A 19,202-nucleotide genomic window follows, 5' to 3' on the forward strand; every position below is an offset into this window, starting at 1 on the left:
TTGGATGCTGATACGAAAATTAAATTTATTTTTATGTGAACACGCTCCAATGCCAACAATACATCTTTTTTCTTTTTTTTATATCTAATCCAACAATACATCCACGTCTGATTGTTTGTGATGAATAACATGTAATTGGATCCCATCGTCCAACAAAGAGAGAAAACACAAATAGTTTTCAGGGTTACTACGTGAATGTGAACCTAATACATTAATCATTGATTGTTTAGGATGACGAATACGAGAAATTTTTCAGTGTGACCGGAATAAGAGTAGTACATCACATGTTTTTATACAAGTGGTGGAAAATTTTATTTTTTAAGTTATTAAATTTTTAACACACATATCCCATCATTTGTACAATGACACGTGATGTATCACCTTGTATACCGGTCGCAGCGAAAGATCTCTTGATGAATACGGAGGTCGACCCACCGCCCAACAAGGAGATGAAACACAAATAGTCTTTAGGTTTCTACGCAAACGCCTGCTAAACGCCAACAAAACATTAATCTTTGATTGTATGAGATGACGAATATGGAGGTGGATCCACCACCTAACAAAGAGATGAAACACAATTAGTTTTTAGTGTTTCTACATAAACGCGCGTCAAACGCTTTCACGTCCGGATATATGGGCCGAACTTTTACCACTCAGCCTAAGCCCAAGTTTCATCCTAACACTTGCAGCACTTTGCTTGATGTGTAATTATCGACTTCAAATTTCTATTTATTTGTTCTGATGTGAGTATATAATAAATTGAGCTCAATTATTGTACGTACTTGGTGCATTATGTTGGAGAATTTACTGTACTTACATGGTGTTTTATGTTGGAAAAGAGATCGTCTCCGGATCTCTCCATCAAGGCCACCTGATCAAGTTATTTGAGTCTTTCAAATTTCATCCAATTGCTAAAAATGATCACAGTTTTTAAAGGATCAAAACAGATGGTTCGTTGATTGTATGAGACGACGAATATGGAGGTGGATCCACCACCTAACAAAGGGATGAAACACAATCAGTTTTTAGGGTTTCTACATAAACGCGCGTCAAATGCCAATAAAACATTAATCTTCGATTGTATGGGATGATGAATATGGAGGTGGATCCTACCGCCCAACAAAGAGAGCAACACATAAATAGTTTTTAGGTATTTACGTGAGCAACGCTAACAAAACATTAATCTTTAATTGTTTGAGATAACGAATATGGAGGTTGACCCCATCGCTCAACAAAGAAAAACATAAACAATTTTTAAGTAATGCTAGATAAACTAAAATTTTAAACTAAATTTGCAAACTAAATGACGTATCACCAATAAGAAATAAACATGTTAATTAACACTTAAGTAATAATCCAATTATCAACAATTACATCTTTTAATGTATAAAATTTAGATTCTCTAATATTACCTGTGAATTTTTGGGTTTTTACGTGAACGCACGCCTAATGCCCATACAACATTAATTTTTTATTGGTTGAGATGACAAATACGAAAGTAGATCCTACGACCCAACAGAGAAAGCGCAAACACAAACAGTTTCGCATTATTTTTTCCATGAGTATCATACAAATCCCGTACGTATGAACTTTGTGTAGAGTCTCGAAGGCCTTACCAACTCAATGCAAATAGATAAGCCCCTAAGCTTCGCAACCATTGATTGGCAGCTTGTGGCCATAAAAGTTGGAAGTAAGCACTTCTAAAGTTCTGCTTTTACTCGCCGAGTCAAAAAAATTAGGGTCCTACTCGTAATGGCAGGCCAACTGCCAAAGTAGACTTTCATTCCGCCATGATATGATTGCACCCATTGGGTGCAGAGTAATTGCTTCCTCTCTGTGTCATCTGTCAAGCTCACTACTCCATCGATCAGCCAATACGCATAGCTTGTTTGTGCTACTCACCAATGAATTTTTATTTTAAAAAGTTAATCATGATACTATTTATTTCCAAAATTTTTTTGTCATTTTCTTTAAAACTCAAAGTTTTCAAATCATTTTTCATTAGTTTTTCTTTAGTATTTCTCTAACAAAGAAATAAGAAAGAATAATAGAGCACGTGAGTGAGAATAAATTTTTTATTGTGTTCAAAATACGGATGGTATCACGTATTATTATATAAATAATAAAATTTTTTAATTTTTAATATAAATATCTCATCACTTAAATAGCTAGGTATTCATCTTTTTAACCAATTTCGTGTTTTGGACACACTGATTTACTAGCCGATACTCCCGCACTGAATGAGGCGTACACACGTAACAAGGCAGATTCCTTTCAAACTTTCTACCCTCCTTGAATATTCAGAATGCATCATTTTCGGATTCTTTTTGTAAGGATTCCAAGAATTATCTAATTATTTCTGTTTATTTTGTATGACCAATTTTCATCAGGTAATTTTTATATTTAATTTTAAATAAAAAAATTACAATAATTTATAACAACATAATATACAATGAACATAAATGATTAGAGAATTCTCGGAATTCCAACAAAGAATATCAAGAGAGAATCCTCATTCAAACATTCAAAAGTCTCACTGTATATTTAATTATTTATTCTCTCCCAAACCCAGACACAGACAGGCTGCCCAAGTCAATGAAAGTGGCTTGAACTTTGAGACTATCTGGCGCTGTACTAATTCTTCTTACCCCTCGACTTCCAAAACCCTACTGCATCTGCATGCAAGAGAAAGATGAGCTTTTAACTTTATTGAATCGACTTTGATGCTCGCCTCCTGCATCTGCATGTTATAAGGTTGCACTAAAATATTGGTGGTTTGATGGTGAGGGCTTAATTAGCTTTGCCTAGATGCTGTATGAGGTGAGAGATGGTGATCAAGTGTGGATGGTATTGGTTGTTTAAGAAGAGAGAATATAAAACACCTACGTACTTACTAAGAATAAACATAAAAACTAATATTTGAGTAATGTTCCACCAGGTCTTTTCATAAAACCTAAAAAGATTAATACTAGAGATATTATAATAAATTTAAAAATTTATCTTAGATTATAACATGTATTATATTGACTTATATTGACATTTAAATCTGTAACTTAACAACTTACCGATTCACATTGAAGTTTGATTTTTTGACAAAAAGTTTAACCCATTTGAGTGAGACAATCAACACAAAATTTTACCAATAAAAGAAAATAATTGAATCCTCTCACTTCTTGGAGTCTATTTTTAGCCCCCTTTTTTTTTTTTTTTTTTTTTTTGATATTATAGTGGGCGCGGACTAGGTTTCATAATAGATTAGTAATAATGTGGTTCAAACTCGTATTTGTCGATAATCGAACCCAAGACCTGTTAAGAGCAATACCACTAAACTATAGTATTAAATGATTATTTTTAGCATTTTAGGGATTAGATTTGATTCAATCGATGACAAGTTGATTATTGAGAACCCACTTCATTCTTTAATTATCGATGATGCCATGTGAAATTGAATCCAAAACTCCAAAGTCAATCCCTAAAACACAACTTGACTATATCAGAAGTGATTAAGCCTTGTGAGAGGAGGAATCTCTCTTACCCAGTCACGAAGGAAGCTCAATAGTCAATGGCAATTACACAACTTGTTCTTATAATTCCAAATTCCTAGGCATGTGGGGGATCTCAAACCCCACACTTCCAGCCAAGCACTACCCTCCACGTACCTTAGTCATTTCCAACTTCTCCTCTGCATCTTACAGCGGCAGTGAAAGGGTGAGACTCGGCGGATTCACAGAGTTTCCAACTCCAAAAACCCAAAATTATTGTCTTTTCGAGGCCTAGAGAAGTCCAGCTTCCCATATGTCGTGATACTATTTATAAGTAACATCCAAATTCACAACAAAAAACGAAAGTTGCAATCCTTTTGTATGTATCTGGCAGTCCGGCATCATCGGACGGCCGCTAACGGTTGCAGCATTTGACCATAAAGTTTCGAGTTTGATCAAACCAACGCTCGAATCATCGGAAAAATGGAAGTAGAGAACCGAGTTATGGAACCCGGGTCTCCGAAATTCGCGCTGCCGGTGGACTCCGACCACAAGGCCACAGAGTTCAGATTGTTCTCGATTGCCAAACCCCACATGCGGGCGTTCCACCTGTCTTGGTTTTCCTTTTTCCTTTGTTTTGTGTCCAGCTTTGCTGCTCCGCCGCTTATCCCCATCATCCGCGACAACCTCAACCTAACCGCCAGTGACATCGGCAATGCCGGGATTGCGTCTGTGTCCGGCGCTGTGTTTGCCCGAATAGCCATGGGGACAGCGTGCGACTTGATCGGTCCGCGGCTTGCCTCCGCCTCACTCATCCTCCTCACTGCCCCTGCAGTCTACTTCACTGCAATTGCGTCGTCCCCCATGTCTTTCCTCCTCGTCCGCTTCTTCACCGGCTTCTCTCTCGCCACCTTCGTCTCGACCCAGTTCTGGATGAGCTCCATGTTCTCTCCCCCCGTAGTAGGCACCGCCAACGGCGTCGCGGGCGGGTGGGGAAACTTGGGGGGCGGAGCAACGCAGCTTATCATGCCGGTAGTGTTCGGCTTCATCAGGGACATCGGCGCCGTCAAGTTCACAGCTTGGAGAATCGCGTTTTTCATCCCTGCCCTGTTTCAGACACTGTCAGCATTCGCCATCCTGATATTCGGACAGGACTTGCCGGACGGAAACTTCTACGGCCTCCATAAGTCCGGCGAAAAGCCGAAAGACAAATTCTCGAGCGTGTTCTACCACGGCGTCACGAATTACAGAGGTTGGATTCTGGCATTGACGTACGGATATTGCTTCGGGGTGGAGCTAGCGGTGGACAACATCATAGCGGAGTATTTTTACGACAGGTTCGATCTGAAACTCCACACGGCGGGGATGATCGCGGCGAGTTTCGGGTTGGCGAATATTGTTTCAAGGCCCGGAGGTGGGATTCTGTCGGATGTTGTGGCTAAGAAGTTTGGGATGAGGGGAAGGCTGTGGACTCTGTGGGTGGTGCAGACCACGGGAGGTGTTTTGTGTGTGATTCTTGGGCGGGTGAATTCTTTGGTTGGATCCATTGTTGTCATGATTTTGTTCTCCGTGTTCGTCCAAGGTGCTTGTGGGCTTACATTTGGTGTGGTTCCATTTGTCTCTAGAAGGTATGTTCTTTTCACAAATACTTTTTGGATGTGTTATCTACGCATCTCTTTTTAATTTTCACACATTTTGTTAATTTCTACCTTTTTGATCTTTTTCAATTCATCCGATTCAACACCCGAAATTTAAAAGTATGTGTGAGAAGTAAAAAAGAGTGTATGGATATCACACCTCATACTTTTTAATTCATGTGTTGTTCGAGCGGTATTATAATCTAATCTAGGTTATGAAAACATCGTGATTCAAATTTGAGTTCAGAAAAGAGAGGATAAAATATCATAGCCAAGTTAGCTACGCCCATATGGCTAATTAATCTCAACCTCAAATTTTCTCTCGTTCTTATCCTTCCTGATTCATTACTTGTATTATCCTTACTTAGTGCGAAAGGTTTGTTAATATATAAAACACAAAACTCAAGCAACATTAATTATCTAGCAGATTATTAATTATGCACAAGTTATATTTATCAACAGTGTAATAAAGATGAGCTAGTTGTTGTCCACATAAACACCAATCGGAGTGTATAGTTTTCACGGAAGATATTTATGTTATCCTGTCTACTGTCAGAATAGAGCAATGAAGATTTTAACACGTCAAAATGTTAAGTAGGGGTAGGGCTCCATGATGTCTTCCCAAAGTGAAGCAATACAACTTTCAGTCTTTCACATATGATAGTGGATGTTTCTATGTTTAAAGAAATAGATTTTGAAGTGTAACTGTAGATATATATTCTGATTCTATATAAGAATCTCTACGAATTTTGACCTTGACCTACACCATTGTGTTGCTACCCATTATTATCTTACCCTAATCACATTTTCATCCATTTCTCTTGGTTTTAATCCCTATTTTCAGGTCATTGGGGGTCATATCTGGAATGACAGGAGGTGGTGGAAACGTGGGTGCAGTTCTGACCCAACTGATATTCTTCAAAGGATCAAAATATTCAAAAGAAACAGGTATAACCCTAATGGGGATCATGATCATATGTTGCACCCTCCCAATGACTTTGGTCTATTTTCCCCAGTGGGGTGGCATGTTTTGTGGTCCATCTAAGAACAAGGCCACAGAGGAAGACTATTACATGTCTGAGTGGAGCTCCAAGGAGAAGGACAAAGGCTTTCACCAGGCAAGTGTGAAATTTGCTGAGAACAGCAGAAGTGAAAGAGGAAAATCAGACTCTGTTACCCGACCCTCTGATGAGATTTCACCGCCACATGTTTGATTTACTGCATGTCATCGTTAATGATCTCGAGTTGGGAATTCAAAATTTATGTGCATACCTATTAAACTGTTAAAAAATGTACTGTTTTAGTTTAAGTAAATTAGTAGTTTCGATTACGTGCCAGTATTTGTTACGAGCAAGAAAAATTTATCTAATTAAGTATGGTTTTATTTAGTTAGAAATCTTCTGTGCAGGATATCTGTCTTTTCATAATTGACAGATTATGTTATCATAATATCTATATATTGGCGTGTTATGTAATAATATTATCAATGAATTATTTATATCATATTTATGATTCTAATACAGTAAATACTAGTACATGGTAAAAAATCCCAAAAGCTTAAGGGAAGAGAAGTTGGAGTCTAATAGAAGGAGCCACAATTATGGACCAAACAACTTGATAATGAGTGAACCGAGAAATGATAAAGAAACTCTCTTAAAGTAAGAATTTTTGTGGATTCTCTGTCATCTTATTTTTTTGTACAATGTTGTATAACTGTGAGAGAGTTACCAAACTCATCTTGTGTTATATGTCATAATGTTAGTACGGAAATTGTGTTAAAAGTATTAGGTAATGTAAAGTTCATAAAGTGTCATACTTTTGAGAAAGCCTCTGTAGTATTTTTCTAAACATAATGATGTTGATTTGACACGAAAATTTCGCACCTCAACTTCATCAAAAGCATAAACAAGTAGGGATTGTTTGATCCTTAATCCTTCATCGAAGTCTGGTCTTTCTTAAAGTATTTCTTTTTCTTCCAACAGCCTTCAACTGGAATAAAAAGAAATACAAACTTTTTGGTTTTGGGCTTGAGAAACCAAGTACTAGCTGGACCATTATGGGCTACTGAAACAGGCTTCTTCAAATTGGGCCTCTTACAATGATTGGGCCTCTGATACGGTACATCGTATCGATCCCTTTCACTACTTCGACAAGTCGCATCTCCATAGTCCGTATCCGACAATGTACGGTCCACATGGCGCCCCACAATTGGTCGCAAAGTTGTCAACCCTGAAAGCCCTTTTGGCCTCAACCAAAAAGCCGGAACAGGGAGGAACTGAAAGCTCCTCCGCCTCCGCGTTTCGTATTTATGGTCGTGCCGTGTGCGGGTAGATATTCTGTCTCCGTTTTTTAAACGGCAGCAACGCAACTCGCAGACTTTGACAGTTGACTTTGACTTCTCTCCAATTTGTAGCGGACATTAGCGACTAATTATTATATGTCATTAGAATACGGCTACCCAAGTAGAGGTAATTTATTTGAGATTACAATGTGAAATTGTATGATTTCTATGTTACTTCAAAGTGTAACGTTAATTTTCGTGTTAATATTATAAAATATTGTGAAAAAAATGAAGTGACAGAAAGACTATGAAGAGTTTTACTTTTGAGAGAATCTTTTTAGTATTTCTCTACAATATATATATTTTATAAGTTGAGCTAATACACATTAATGATGCATTTACCAATCCTTAAAAATTAGAAACCATGAATTATTAAAACCACCCCAACCCAAAGAGTCCATTTCTTTGAAAATCAAGAGTCGAGCTCCAACTATTGTACGTATATGACAATTCTACTTTATATTTTCTTTATCGCATAATATATGAGTAACTTGTAATTGAAACTCGATTTTTAATGAATTCAAATATGCAAAATATAACTATTATTCCAATTACCGACAAAAGCGTAAGTTGATGCTACGACGGTATAGTGATATTATTCTCTACTTAGAAACGAGAGGCAAATATATTGATGTGCTCTATTGTCATTTTCACTCAACAAAGCGGCTTTAACTAGGCGTGAAGGCAAAAAGTTAGTTCACCGAGGGCACAACAAGTAGTGATGCCAATTTTGTTTTCTTCCAGTTTTTTGAGTGAGACATTTCGTTGAGTACTTGACTAACCCTTACCGTTACTTGCTTAGCTACATTGCTGCCCTTTAGTGCTCTTTTAATTATTTTTTTTTTCCTCATGTTCTTCTTCTTCTTCGTGAGCAGTCATAATGAACTCGAATACTCGGCTCATGATGGTCTTCAACGATTGAAGGAGCGGGTAGTTGTATCAAATTACTTAAAATTAAGCATATTTATTTTTCCAAATAAAAAGAATTGAGAGGGGGGCACGTGCCCGTCCCCAGCCCCTTATCATATTCACCACCTGGTTTCTCTATGACTTACCGTGTCACCACCATATCTATGACCATTGCTTACTCGTTTTCAACAACATTTTCCAGTTTCCAAATTCAGAAAACAACCACATCACCACAACATTTTCTTGAATTCCAAGCACCCCATTACACATATATCATTCAATCCAACCATTTTTCGTCAACTTTGTACCGAATCAAACTCCAACATGTCCAATATTATCTTACTTCTGTTCCTTCCTCTGTTTTTGTTTCTAAATAGCGCTCGTTCTGACCCGAGAGCCACACAGGCAGCTATGATATGCACAAACGACACCGCTCAGAACCCAGAACGTCAAACCTTCGTCTCCAACTTCTTAGCAGCCATGGACGCCGTCACCCCGCAGATTGCCACCCGAAGATACGCTAGCGTCGTCACCGGAACCGGAAACGTAACCGTTTTCGCCTTCGGCGAGTGCATGAAAGACCTCTCCAAAACGGACTGCGACCTCTGCTTCGCCCAGTGCAAAACCAAGATTTTAGGGTGCCTCCCGTTTCAGAAAGCAACTCGCGGCGGCCGGCTTTTCTTCGACGGCTGCTACCTCCGGTACGATGATTTCGATTTCTTCAACCAGAGCTTGAGTTCCCAAGACAGGACCGTTTGTGAGGACAGAGATTTTGGTCGGAATCGGACAGTTTTTAAGGACAATGCTTTGAGGTTGGTGAGGAATTTGAGTTCGTTGGCGCCGAGGAATGATGGGTTTTCTGCTGAGTTTGTGGTGGGTGAAGGGAACGTTTCCGTTTACGGGTTGGCGCAGTGTTGGGAGTTTGTGAAGGGGCCTGGTTGCGAGGAGTGTTTGGCTGACGCCGTTAAGAGAATCGAATCTTGCACTCCGAAAGAAGAAGGGAGGGTTTTGAATGCTGGGTGTTATTTGAGGTATTCGAATCAGAAGTTTTATGATAACAATACAGTCACCGATGATGCAGGAGGAAATGGAGGTTAGTTATTTTTTTTATTCGAGCGATATTCTAATCTAATCTGAACTCCGGTTATGCGAGGCGGACTGCTCTAGTTTGGTTACTTGATCTTTTTACATTTTCTTGGTTACAGTCTAAGAATATTTGATAAAGTTCAAATTTTTTGTGGTTTGGATTCAAATTTCGGACCATCTGATTCGACTTTAGAGTTCAATGTGATGAATGGTGATGATTTGTTTGTTAAAGTAGGAAACTTGACATTGTTTGGACTTGTAAATTTTGGTTTTGTGTTGTTAACTTAATTCTGCAATCTGTTCCTGAGTGATGATGTTCATATGCAAATTGTTTGACAGGACGCCGTGGCTTGGCGATAATTTTGGCCGTAACATTTGCTGCATTTGCTGTTGTGCTTACCATTTCTGCAGTTGCTTTCTTTGCAAGGAAGAAAATACTGAGGAGGAGGAAAGGTACTGGGGTTTTGGTTTGAAACTCTGTTTAGATTCTTCTATCTTTAAGCATTTGATCAAATTTGTGTTCTTGTTTTAATTTCACAGCTGCTTCAGAGAAAAAGCAATTTGGAGCTCTGTTTGCCACTGTGAACAAGTCCCAACTCAATTTTTCATACGAAGTTCTTGAAAAGGCCACCAATTACTTTCATGATACCAACAAGCTTGGACAAGGAGGATCTGGCTCAGTGTATAAGGTAATTTCTTCCTTCGTTCCGCTTAGGTATCAGATTTCATTGTATGGAATTAACTTGGGAATTTCCTTTATTTTACACACAGGGAGTTCTGCCGGATGGAAATGTTATTGCCATAAAGAGGCTCTTCTTCAACACAAGGCAATGGGTGGATCATTTCTTCAACGAAGTTAATTTGATCAGCGGAATTCATCATAAAAATCTTGTAATGCTGTTGGGGTGCAGCATTACAGGGCCCGAGAGCCTTCTTGTTTATGAGTATGTCCCAAATCAAAGCCTTCATGATTATTTTATTGGTAATTTTCTCTTCTCCATCCTATTTTCGGTAAGACACTTTGGTTTTTTGCATCATCAGTCCATTTTCGCATTCTTACAGTTCATTCCTCTATGAATTCTCAGTGAAAAACAATGTGGAGCCACTGAGGTGGGATTTGAGGTATAAAATCATACTGGGAACAGCTGAGGGCTTGGCCTATCTTCACGAAGAATCGAAATTGAGGATCATTCATAGGGATATAAAACCGAGCAACATTCTGCTGGATGAGGAATTCAATGCAAAGATTGCTGATTTTGGACTTGCTAGAATGTTCCCTGAAGATAAAACTCACATAAGCACTGCCATTGCTGGCACACTGTAAGTTGCGCTCTGCCTGTTTTCGTTTTTATTTTCTGCTCCAAAGACTTGTTTATGGTTTCTAACATAGAAGAATACTAAATTTTCTTGCTCAGAGGTTATATGGCTCCGGAGTATGCTGTTCGTGGCAAGTTGACCGAGAAGGCAGATGTTTATAGTTTTGGAGTTGTTGTCATCGAAGTCATCTGTGGAAGGAGGAACAATTCTGTCTTTTCAAGTTCGACTTCTATCCTACAGATGGTAAACAAAATTGTTTCTCTTGCATATCTGCTAAATTGATATTTCGTGAACAAATTTTCACATCCACTTTCAGTAATCATAATTTAACCTTCTTTTATCTTATTTCATAAAGACTTGGGATCTTTATGGAACTTGTAGGTTACGTGAAGCTGTCGATCCACTCCTAGAAGGTAAGTTTGAAAATGAAGAAGCATCTCGGTTACTTCAAATAGGGTTACTTTGCGTGCAAGCTTCAGCAGAGCTGCGGCCGGCAATGTCATTAGTCGTGAAAATGCTTACCGAAAATGTTGAGATTCCTCAGCCAACACAACCCCCATTTCTCAATTCTGGTAGCGCAGAATTCAGCAGGAGAATTCCTTCAGGAAGTTTCAATTCTCTGCCCGTGGAGTCTAACACGCAATCTTCGAAGAATAGCATGACCCAAAGCTGGATTGAGCCGAGATGAACATTTTGTATTTGTCTTCATCCACAATGTAAATGTTGCGAGTTCAGATGATCTATGAGCTTAAGCAATCCCTACAGACTAGTGAATGTCAAATGATCCAGCCCGCAGCTCCTGGAGTCTAATTACAGTCAAATTTTGTGCAACTTCTATATGTTTTAACAACATGGGTAGGTAGGACTGAATGCCCTTTGTAAAATATATGTAGAGAATTATATTATTGATATGCAATCTTTTATCTTGAAACGGTACGATTGTTACATTGTCACGTTATCGGTTTTCTCGTAATAAACTTTTCGAACTTTCTTTGTATTAGGCAGTTTTGATGTACTTCTCGAATAAAATCAAAATCAAAGTTACGAAAGTGGGACTCTATTTCTTTATTTTAATATAATATATATAATTGGTTGAATCAACATTTTCAAATGTCGGTGAGAATTATAGCGAAACAAGCAACCATACTAAAGTCAAAGTTAATACAAAAAATAATCCAAGATTAACAGTTAATCAAGGAATAATGACAATGCCAGCAGCTCTTGGGGTGCACATGCAGATCAAACTGCAACTCCTACAATTTTCAAGAACCGCATTGAATCCATCGAATTTTACGGAATAAAATATCATATTATAATTTATCTGGAAAGCACAAAAACTAAATATAATTAGTCCGGCACTTTTTCTCTGCGAGACTGGTTCATAAATTAAGTAGTTATGTCTTCTGGGTTAATCAGGTGCGGGGTATACAAATATAATTAGTAATAGGAAAATGTTATTGACACTCTAAAAATCTCGTTCATGCATGCGAGTCATGAGTCAAATTTAATATTCTATTAACTAACTAAGCAGAGACAAATATCACTAAACCAAAACGAGTTTGTCATGCATATGAAAACCTAGCTGTTATATTACGAAGACAAAAAGAAAAAGCCTCAATTGTCAACTCTCACTTTATTTAACCATGAAAACTAATCCCAGATACATCACAAGAGATTATTATTAAATTGTCAACTCTAACTAAGCGGATTCTTCTTTTAAATCAAATAAAGGCTATACGTTCTGATTCAGGGGGTGAATTCACTAGTGCTTCTTTTCAGTCTTACCTTAATTTGCATGGCATTTCTCATCAATTCAGTTGCCCACATACGCCTGAACAGAATGGCTGTGTAGAATGCAAGCATCGACATCTTGTAGAGACAGCCAGAACATTGTTAGTTGCATCTCATGTTCCTCAAGTCTATTGGGTTGAAGCTCTATCCACTGCTATATACTTGATTAATCGGTTGCCCATTTCTGGTCTTGTGAAATCCCCATGGGAGTTACTATTTCATTCCTTCCCTGATTATACTCGGTTAAAGGTTTTTGGGTGCAGCTGTTACCCCTGGTTAAAACCTTATGTCACTTCTAAACTAGATGGCAAAAGCAAGCAGTGTGTCTTTCTTGGGTACAGTTTACAACATAAGGGTTATCGGTGTTTGGACATGGCTACTGACAGGGTATACATCTCTCGGCATGTCTTATTTGATGAGAAGTCTTTTCCTTTTACTGCCAAGCCCGCTTCACCTTCTCATTCTATCCCTCTTGTTTCTCCTACTTTTGACCTACACTTTCCCCTGTCCACCTCACCCTCTGTTTTACCCAGTTCTCAATCTATCAATCATCTTCCCCATGCTCCTACCTCTAGTGACCCTGTCTCCTCCCCTACTTTCAGCCCTTTACCTTCTCCCTCTTCTCCATCTTTACCTGTTCAAAACATTCATCCTATGGTTACTCGATCCAAAAATGGTATTTTTAAGCCTAAAGTCTACACCGCTACCAAACACCCTTTATCCTCCTCCATTGATTATGTTCCAACAACCTACCCTCAGGCCTCTAAATTTGCTGAGTGGCGCGCAGCCATGCAGGCTGAATTCAATGCCCTCCAATCAACTGGAACCTGGATTTTGGTTCCTTCTTCTTCCTCCCAGAATGTTGTCGGTTGTAAGTGGGTGTTTAGAATCAAGAAGAAGCCTGATGGAACTATTGACAGGTATAAAGCCCGGCTTGTTGCCAAGGGTGTTCATCAAAAAGAGGGTTTGGACTATCAAGAAACCTTTAGTCCTGTGGCAAAACCTGTTACTATCAGAATTTTGTTAACTTTTGATGTCCACTTCAATTGGTTTCTGCATCAACTTGATATCAGCAACGCTTTCCTTCATGGTGATTTAAAAGAAGAAGTATTCATGCATCAGCCACCTAGTTTCAGTGATCCAAATTTTCCAAATCATGTGTGTCAACTCAAGAAGTCCTTGTATGGCCTCAAACAGGCTCCCAGAGCATGGTTTGACAAGTTGTTTCAAGCTCTCAAGTCTCTTGGTTTCACTCAATCATCATCTGATACATCTCTCTTTGTTCTTAAGGTTCCCGTTCTGTCATTGTCCTTGTCTATGTCGATGACATCTTGGTCAGTGGTCCTGATTCCTCCGTGTGCAATCTTTTCATCCAGAAACTAAGTTCTTTGTTCCCTGTAAAGGACTTAGGTCCCTTACATTATTTCTTGGGCCTTGAAGTTCATCGAACCAAAGACAGCTTATTTCTCCATCAGGGTAAATATCTGATGGACTTGTTACAAAGGGTCAAAATGGAGGGTGCTAAGCCTTGCTCTACTCCTCTTGGCATTGCCAAACTGGATCCAAGTGGTACACATTAACTGAGTATCGGTCTATTGTGGGAGGTCTACAGTATTTAACTTGGACTCGGCCTGATATCTCCTTTGCAGTTAATCAGGTATGCCAATTCATGCATACTCCCACTGATTTACATTTGCAAGCCGCCAAAAGAATACTTAGATTTCTCAAAGGTACATCCTCACATGGTATATGGTTTCATAAAGGTCCTCTCACTTTATCTGCCTACTCTGATGCAGACTGGGCTGGCTGCACTTTTGATCAACTATCCACGAATGGATTTTGTGTGTTTCTTGGCTCCAACTTAGTCAGCTGGAGTGCTAAAAAGCAGCCTACATTAGCTCGTTCTTCTACTGAGGCTGAATATCGATCCTTGGCTCATATTGCAGCTGAAGTTACATGGATCTGTAAAGTTTTCAGAGATTTTGGTTTCTCCTTCTCTGATAAACCTACCATTTGGTGTGATAACATTTCTGCCATCTCTCTTGCTTCAAACCTTGTTTTCCATGCGCGAACCAAACATGTGGAAATTGATTACCACTATATACGGGAGCTAGTTCTTGCCAATACGGTTAAAGTTCAGTATGTTTGCAGCCAGGATCAGATAGCCGATATTCACACTAAATCTTTGTCTAAGAATCGGTTTCTCTTTCTTCAATCCAAGCTTTCTCTTGGAACTCCAAGTCTTTCCAAGCTCAGCTTGAGGGGGTGTAAAGATAAGGATGCCAAGTCATGACAGTTCATATAGTTTTAGGCAACCAATTATTCTTGTTACAACTGTATAGTTTGGTTAGGTTGTTATAATTTGTTACAGGATGTTAGAGGAAGTTTGTTTTGTACATGGCCTTGCCTATATATATGTATACCCCCAATGTAAATGTAATTAAGAAGGTCAGTAAATGAAAAGAGGATTATTCAGTAAAATCATTCTTCTGTTTCTTTTGGTTTCTTTAGAAAAAGCCTCAAGTGATAATGCTGATTAAGATAAACATTCAAATTAAATGACAAATGGTCGGTTTGAAACACCAAGTTGCTATAACATATATATATATATATATATATATATATATATTATTAGATAGTTACAATATAACAACAGCAATAACATTAATAATAGCAATACTTCCTCGGAATATTAATTTGTGTGCATCTGTTAATTATTTGGTACGGTGATTAAGACTAAATGTTATTGACTTATTATATATTGTAGTGGGTGGTTTGTTTTCACGTTGAATATGTCATCCGTGCCAAAGAGCTATATATGAGTAGAAAACAAGGCATCAATATGAACATTATCTTTCCAGAGCAACTTGTGCTGAGCTAACAGCCCTTGTTGAATTTTGCTGGGGACGAAAAAAAAGAAAACTGTAACTGGCACTTTCACAGTTAGATGTTAAATTTATCACAAATATATATTATTTTCGTCATGCAAATGTGTTGATCCTAAAATTACAGAACCTACGTGGTGCGCAGGCCAAGTAACTAATGAGCTAACTATGTCATTCAGTTGGTGCGGGGCGTGCCAACTCGTCGGCCGAGGAGTAAAATTTGTTGATGTTGCGTTGAGCGTGTTGTTGACTTCTTGATCTTGTGACTGGGGCCAACGAAGGAACAAGTCTCGGCCTTTGGATTTTCAAGCCTGAAGACAAGGCTGCTAATTCTGCGAAGTTCACAAATCGTCTGCTCCGGATTCGGTCTTCGTGAGAGTATAAGCACGTCGAATCGACACCAGACTATATGGACACAAGTACTCAAAGGTGATGTATATCTTGATGGTAAATGTGGTTCGGCCGTTGGAATGCCGAACTCTGAAACTCACTTGTGAGTATCCAATCATAAAACCACTCGGCGTTCAATGTGCCGAATGTCGTAATTCGTAACACCTTGCTTAGCCGAGAAGGCTAATAAGATGATCTCTGCCAATAAGGATTCGGAAACCTTTCTCGACCGAGACTTGGATAGGTAACCAGTTGGCCTCGACGTAGTGCTGTTTATCCAAACTGAAGATGTTTGCCGGTTGCCTCCACAGTGTTGTTTATCCAAACTGAAGGTGTGTTGGCGGAAAAAGAAAATAAAACAATTCTCAAGTTGTTTGAGAAGTTTGCGTAGGGCAATTGTGTGCTGAATTGGAGAGGGTTTGAATTGCACACTCCGTCCTTTATTTATAGCAGCAAGAACAAATCATAATCATACTCGAACTAGGACTCCTTACCCCAATCCATCTTATCTCGGCCAATCCCACTTCTATTAGGATTTTGAATTCAACCTCTTATTAGGCCACATTCACTTCCACTTACCGGTATCCTTATCTGGCCGAGAATCCTTATTGCATCAGGACTTAACCTCTTTATTCATCCGCTTCGCAATAAGGCCCACCTACTTCCTATTTATTTGGAATATTCTTTTCCCAAATAGGGCTTGGCCGACCTTAGTTAGGCGGCCCATGAATCGGTTGGTTTGTAGAAATCCTCGAGCAGAGCTTCTGGGCCGAGAACAATTCCATACTCGGCCCAGCCCAATAATTCTAGTTCTAAACAATATGAGTCAAATTTAATATTCTGTCAACCAACTAAGCGGGTAGAAATATCACTAAATCAAAACGAGTTTGTAAGGACAACTAAGAAGCAACAACCAACAGCTATTAAACGACTTATTAGTAGATTAATAGATCACTTCGGAAAAATTGTGAAATATTTGATAGGATCGATTTCGGAAACGTAGATCACAAGAGATTTATTATTACGGTAAAACTGTAAAATGGAGACATTCATTTCTCACAACAGTCAAATGAACCAACTACTACCGGACATAGCTACCCCTCCTCCTACACACATACATGCATACATATTTGTGTCTGTGTGTATAGCTGTCGGCTTTTCGGTCCAACACCGCGTAGTTTCCACTTTCTCCTCCCTCAGTCTTCAGTCTTTTGATTTGAAAGTTTGAAGTTGAATAGCAAAGAGGAAACTTTTCCAGTACAGCCCTAGATCACTCTTGACTTCTCATCTGAACATATTCCAAATTCTTCGAGTTGGCTTTTCTCTCTTTAGCTAGCTAATTCATTTCACAACAGCAGAAGCCAAAAGCCAAAAACCAGAAGCCAGAAGTCCTCGATTAAGCTTCTCACCTCACCTGCAGGAACTCGTAGTTTCACTGATCCAATGCCAAAAGGTACGTGTACATATATATTTATAGGTCTCGTGTTTAAGGAAAAAATCGAATTTTCATGCACTCAAAACTTTGCCTACAACTTCTTCATTCTTTTCTTCTCTCATGGATTGATTTCTGAACCAAATCCTGGTAAGAATTCCTTGACAGTTTAGTTATATACGTATTTCTATCTGCAATTCATACCCTTTATTTAGGATATAACTCGAAAAAATTCAATTGTACTCCGGTCTATTCCTGGTGACTGCAGCTAATATGGACGTAGGGAAAAATCCTTTATTTTTGCATTTATTAGCTGTTCAGTCTAGGTGCCTCTATTGATGACTGCCGATGCTCTCATGTTTCTCAAGCAAGCTGCTCTGAACGCAATGACAATATGTCATTGATAACATTTTAATATCATTGCCGCTAAATAAAAAATGTATCGACATGTTATTAGTACTGATCACTAAATTTTCTACAATACCAGTACAGTATCGATAATAAGCTGGTGTTAAGCCAGCTGCCTACTGAATCAAACTTCCAATTCATCCCAAAAAAATGAAGAAATGCAACGTTTCAGTTCTTTCCCAACATTTGCTTCCGCTGAAGATCCTGCTGTTACTAGGAATGGCTGTCGGAGATCCAAGAACGAAGACGGTACAAATAATATGCGGCAACCAACGTGAGCACAACACAACTGTGTTTGTTCCGAATTTTGTCGGCACGATGAATAACATCAGTAAACAAATGCGAACTTCCGGCTTCGGAGTGGCAGTCACCGGTTCAGGCCCGGACACCAACTACGGCCTAGCTCAATGCTATGGAGACCTTTCTCTTTTAGACTGTGTGCTATGCTACAACGAGGCGTATACAGTGCTTCCCCAATGTTTTCCTTACAATGGGGGTCGGATTTTTCTCGACGGTTGCTTCTTGAGGTCCGAAAACTATAGCTTTTACGAGGAGTTTAGAGGATCGGAAGACAGGGTTGAGTGTGGGAACACCACGAGGAAGAGTTCGGCATTTGGAGAAGCGGCAGGGCAGGTTGTGAAGCATGCGGTTGAGTCTGCGCCAAGCAACCGAGGATATGCAAGGGGTGAGGTGAGTGTGAGTGGGGCAGCAAACGAGTCAGCTTATGTGTTGGCCGATTGCTGGAGAACTTTGGATGAGAGCTCTTGCAGACAGTGTTTGGAAAATGCATCTGCATCAATGTTGGGATGCTTGCCTTGGTCAGAGGGGCGAGCGTTGTACACCGGGTGTTTCATGAGGTATTCAGACAAAGATTTTCTCAACAAGGAAATGGGAATTAATGGAAGCTCCAGAGGTACATGAAATTTCTACCCCTTTTATATAACACAGGTTCCCTCTAATCACTTTAAGCGCGGGGAGGATAGGCTGCTTCGGTGGTTCGAGAGACAGCCTGTGTATAATTTTGCTCACCTAATCTTCGGAACTTTGTTGCAGGTACCACGATTGTCATAGTAGTTTCAGTTGTCAGCTCCTTAGTAGTTTTGGTAGTTGGAGTAGCCATTGGATTTTATATCTGGAAGCACAGATATATACAAAAGAAAAGAAGAGGTAAAAAGCTAGTAGAAATTCTGCAATGCTATCAGATTGTATTGCTTCAATGGTGAAAATAAAAGATCATATGTGATGGAGAAAATGGTATATTAAATGTAAGAGATTACGGGACTGCTAAAGAATTTCGGGGTTTTGCAGGATCATATGATGCAGAGAAGTGGGTGAAAACCCTAAACGACAGTAGCTTAAACTTCAAGTACTCAACAATTGAAAAGGCCACGGGGTCTTTTGACATTGTCAACAAGCTTGGACAAGGAGGTTTCGGAACTGTTTATAAGGTAGTTTGTCTCCATGTCTTTTGTTTGTCTTAAATGTCTGATGCCTCTGTACTCAGAAACTAACCGGGTTTTCTCC

The 19,202-nt window shown here is 39.1% G+C and overlaps 3 protein-coding genes across 7 annotated transcripts in view; all 3 read left to right on the plus strand.

The window, feature by feature from the left end:
- The first annotated feature begins 3,201 nt into the window (after positions 1-3,201).
- On the plus strand, positions 3,202-6,622 carry NRT2.5 (nitrate transporter2.5). Its single transcript, XM_068476789.2, has 2 exons — positions 3,202-5,110; positions 5,964-6,622. Exons 1-2 carry the CDS (start codon positions 3,966-3,968, stop codon positions 6,331-6,333), a joined length of 1,515 nt encoding a protein of 504 aa, XP_068332890.2. The 5' UTR covers positions 3,202-3,965; the 3' UTR covers positions 6,334-6,622.
- A 1,756-nt stretch (positions 6,623-8,378) lies between these two features.
- On the plus strand, positions 8,379-11,769 carry LOC137737989 (cysteine-rich receptor-like protein kinase 3). Its single transcript, XM_068477581.2, has 7 exons — positions 8,379-9,462; positions 9,795-9,908; positions 9,996-10,144; positions 10,227-10,437; positions 10,541-10,775; positions 10,871-11,015; positions 11,128-11,769. The coding sequence occupies exons 1-7, from the start codon at positions 8,694-8,696 to the stop codon at positions 11,458-11,460; spliced, it is 1,956 nt and encodes a 651-aa protein (XP_068333682.2). The 5' UTR covers positions 8,379-8,693; the 3' UTR covers positions 11,461-11,769.
- Positions 11,770-16,965: 5,196 nt separating this feature from the next.
- The window catches only part of LOC137737702 (cysteine-rich receptor-like protein kinase 2), a 7,693-nt gene continuing 5,456 nt past the window's right edge, over positions 16,966-19,202 (plus strand). The window contains exons 1-4 of one of the 5 annotated variants that reach the window (XM_088683309.1): positions 16,966-17,291; positions 17,539-18,591; positions 18,732-18,845; positions 18,987-19,126. In XM_088683309.1, coding sequence (XP_088539435.1) covers positions 17,829-18,591; positions 18,732-18,845; positions 18,987-19,126 — 1,017 coding nt within the window. In that variant the 5' untranslated portion in view covers positions 16,966-17,291; positions 17,539-17,828. The remainder of the gene's footprint in view (positions 17,292-17,538; positions 18,592-18,731; positions 18,846-18,986; positions 19,127-19,202) is intronic. The other 4 variants (XM_068477247.2, XM_088683310.1, XM_088683311.1 and 1 more) reach the window with 4 other exon arrangements.

This window comes from Pyrus communis, chromosome 13, assembly GCF_041283825.1.
Source record: "Pyrus communis isolate YQ-2024b chromosome 13, ASM4128382v1, whole genome shotgun sequence".
In the NCBI taxonomy this organism is placed as follows: domain Eukaryota; kingdom Viridiplantae; phylum Streptophyta; class Magnoliopsida; order Rosales; family Rosaceae; genus Pyrus; species Pyrus communis.

Bases quoted from the DNA above. Each gene is read 5' to 3' on its own strand.
- NRT2.5 (XM_068476789.2), top strand. From the start codon at position 3,966: ATGGAAGTAGAGAACCGAGTTATGGAACCCGGGTCTCCGAAATTCGCG. The intron at 5,111-5,963 runs GTATGTTCTTTT...CCCTATTTTCAG, and splicing joins GTTCCATTTGTCTCTAGAAG to GTCATTGGGGGTCATATCTG.
- LOC137737989 (XM_068477581.2), top strand. From the start codon at position 8,694: ATGTCCAATATTATCTTACTTCTGTTCCTTCCTCTGTTTTTGTTTCTA. The intron at 9,463-9,794 runs GTTAGTTATTTT...ATTGTTTGACAG, and splicing joins TGATGCAGGAGGAAATGGAG to GACGCCGTGGCTTGGCGATA. The intron at 9,909-9,995 runs GTACTGGGGTTT...TTAATTTCACAG, and splicing joins AATACTGAGGAGGAGGAAAG to CTGCTTCAGAGAAAAAGCAA.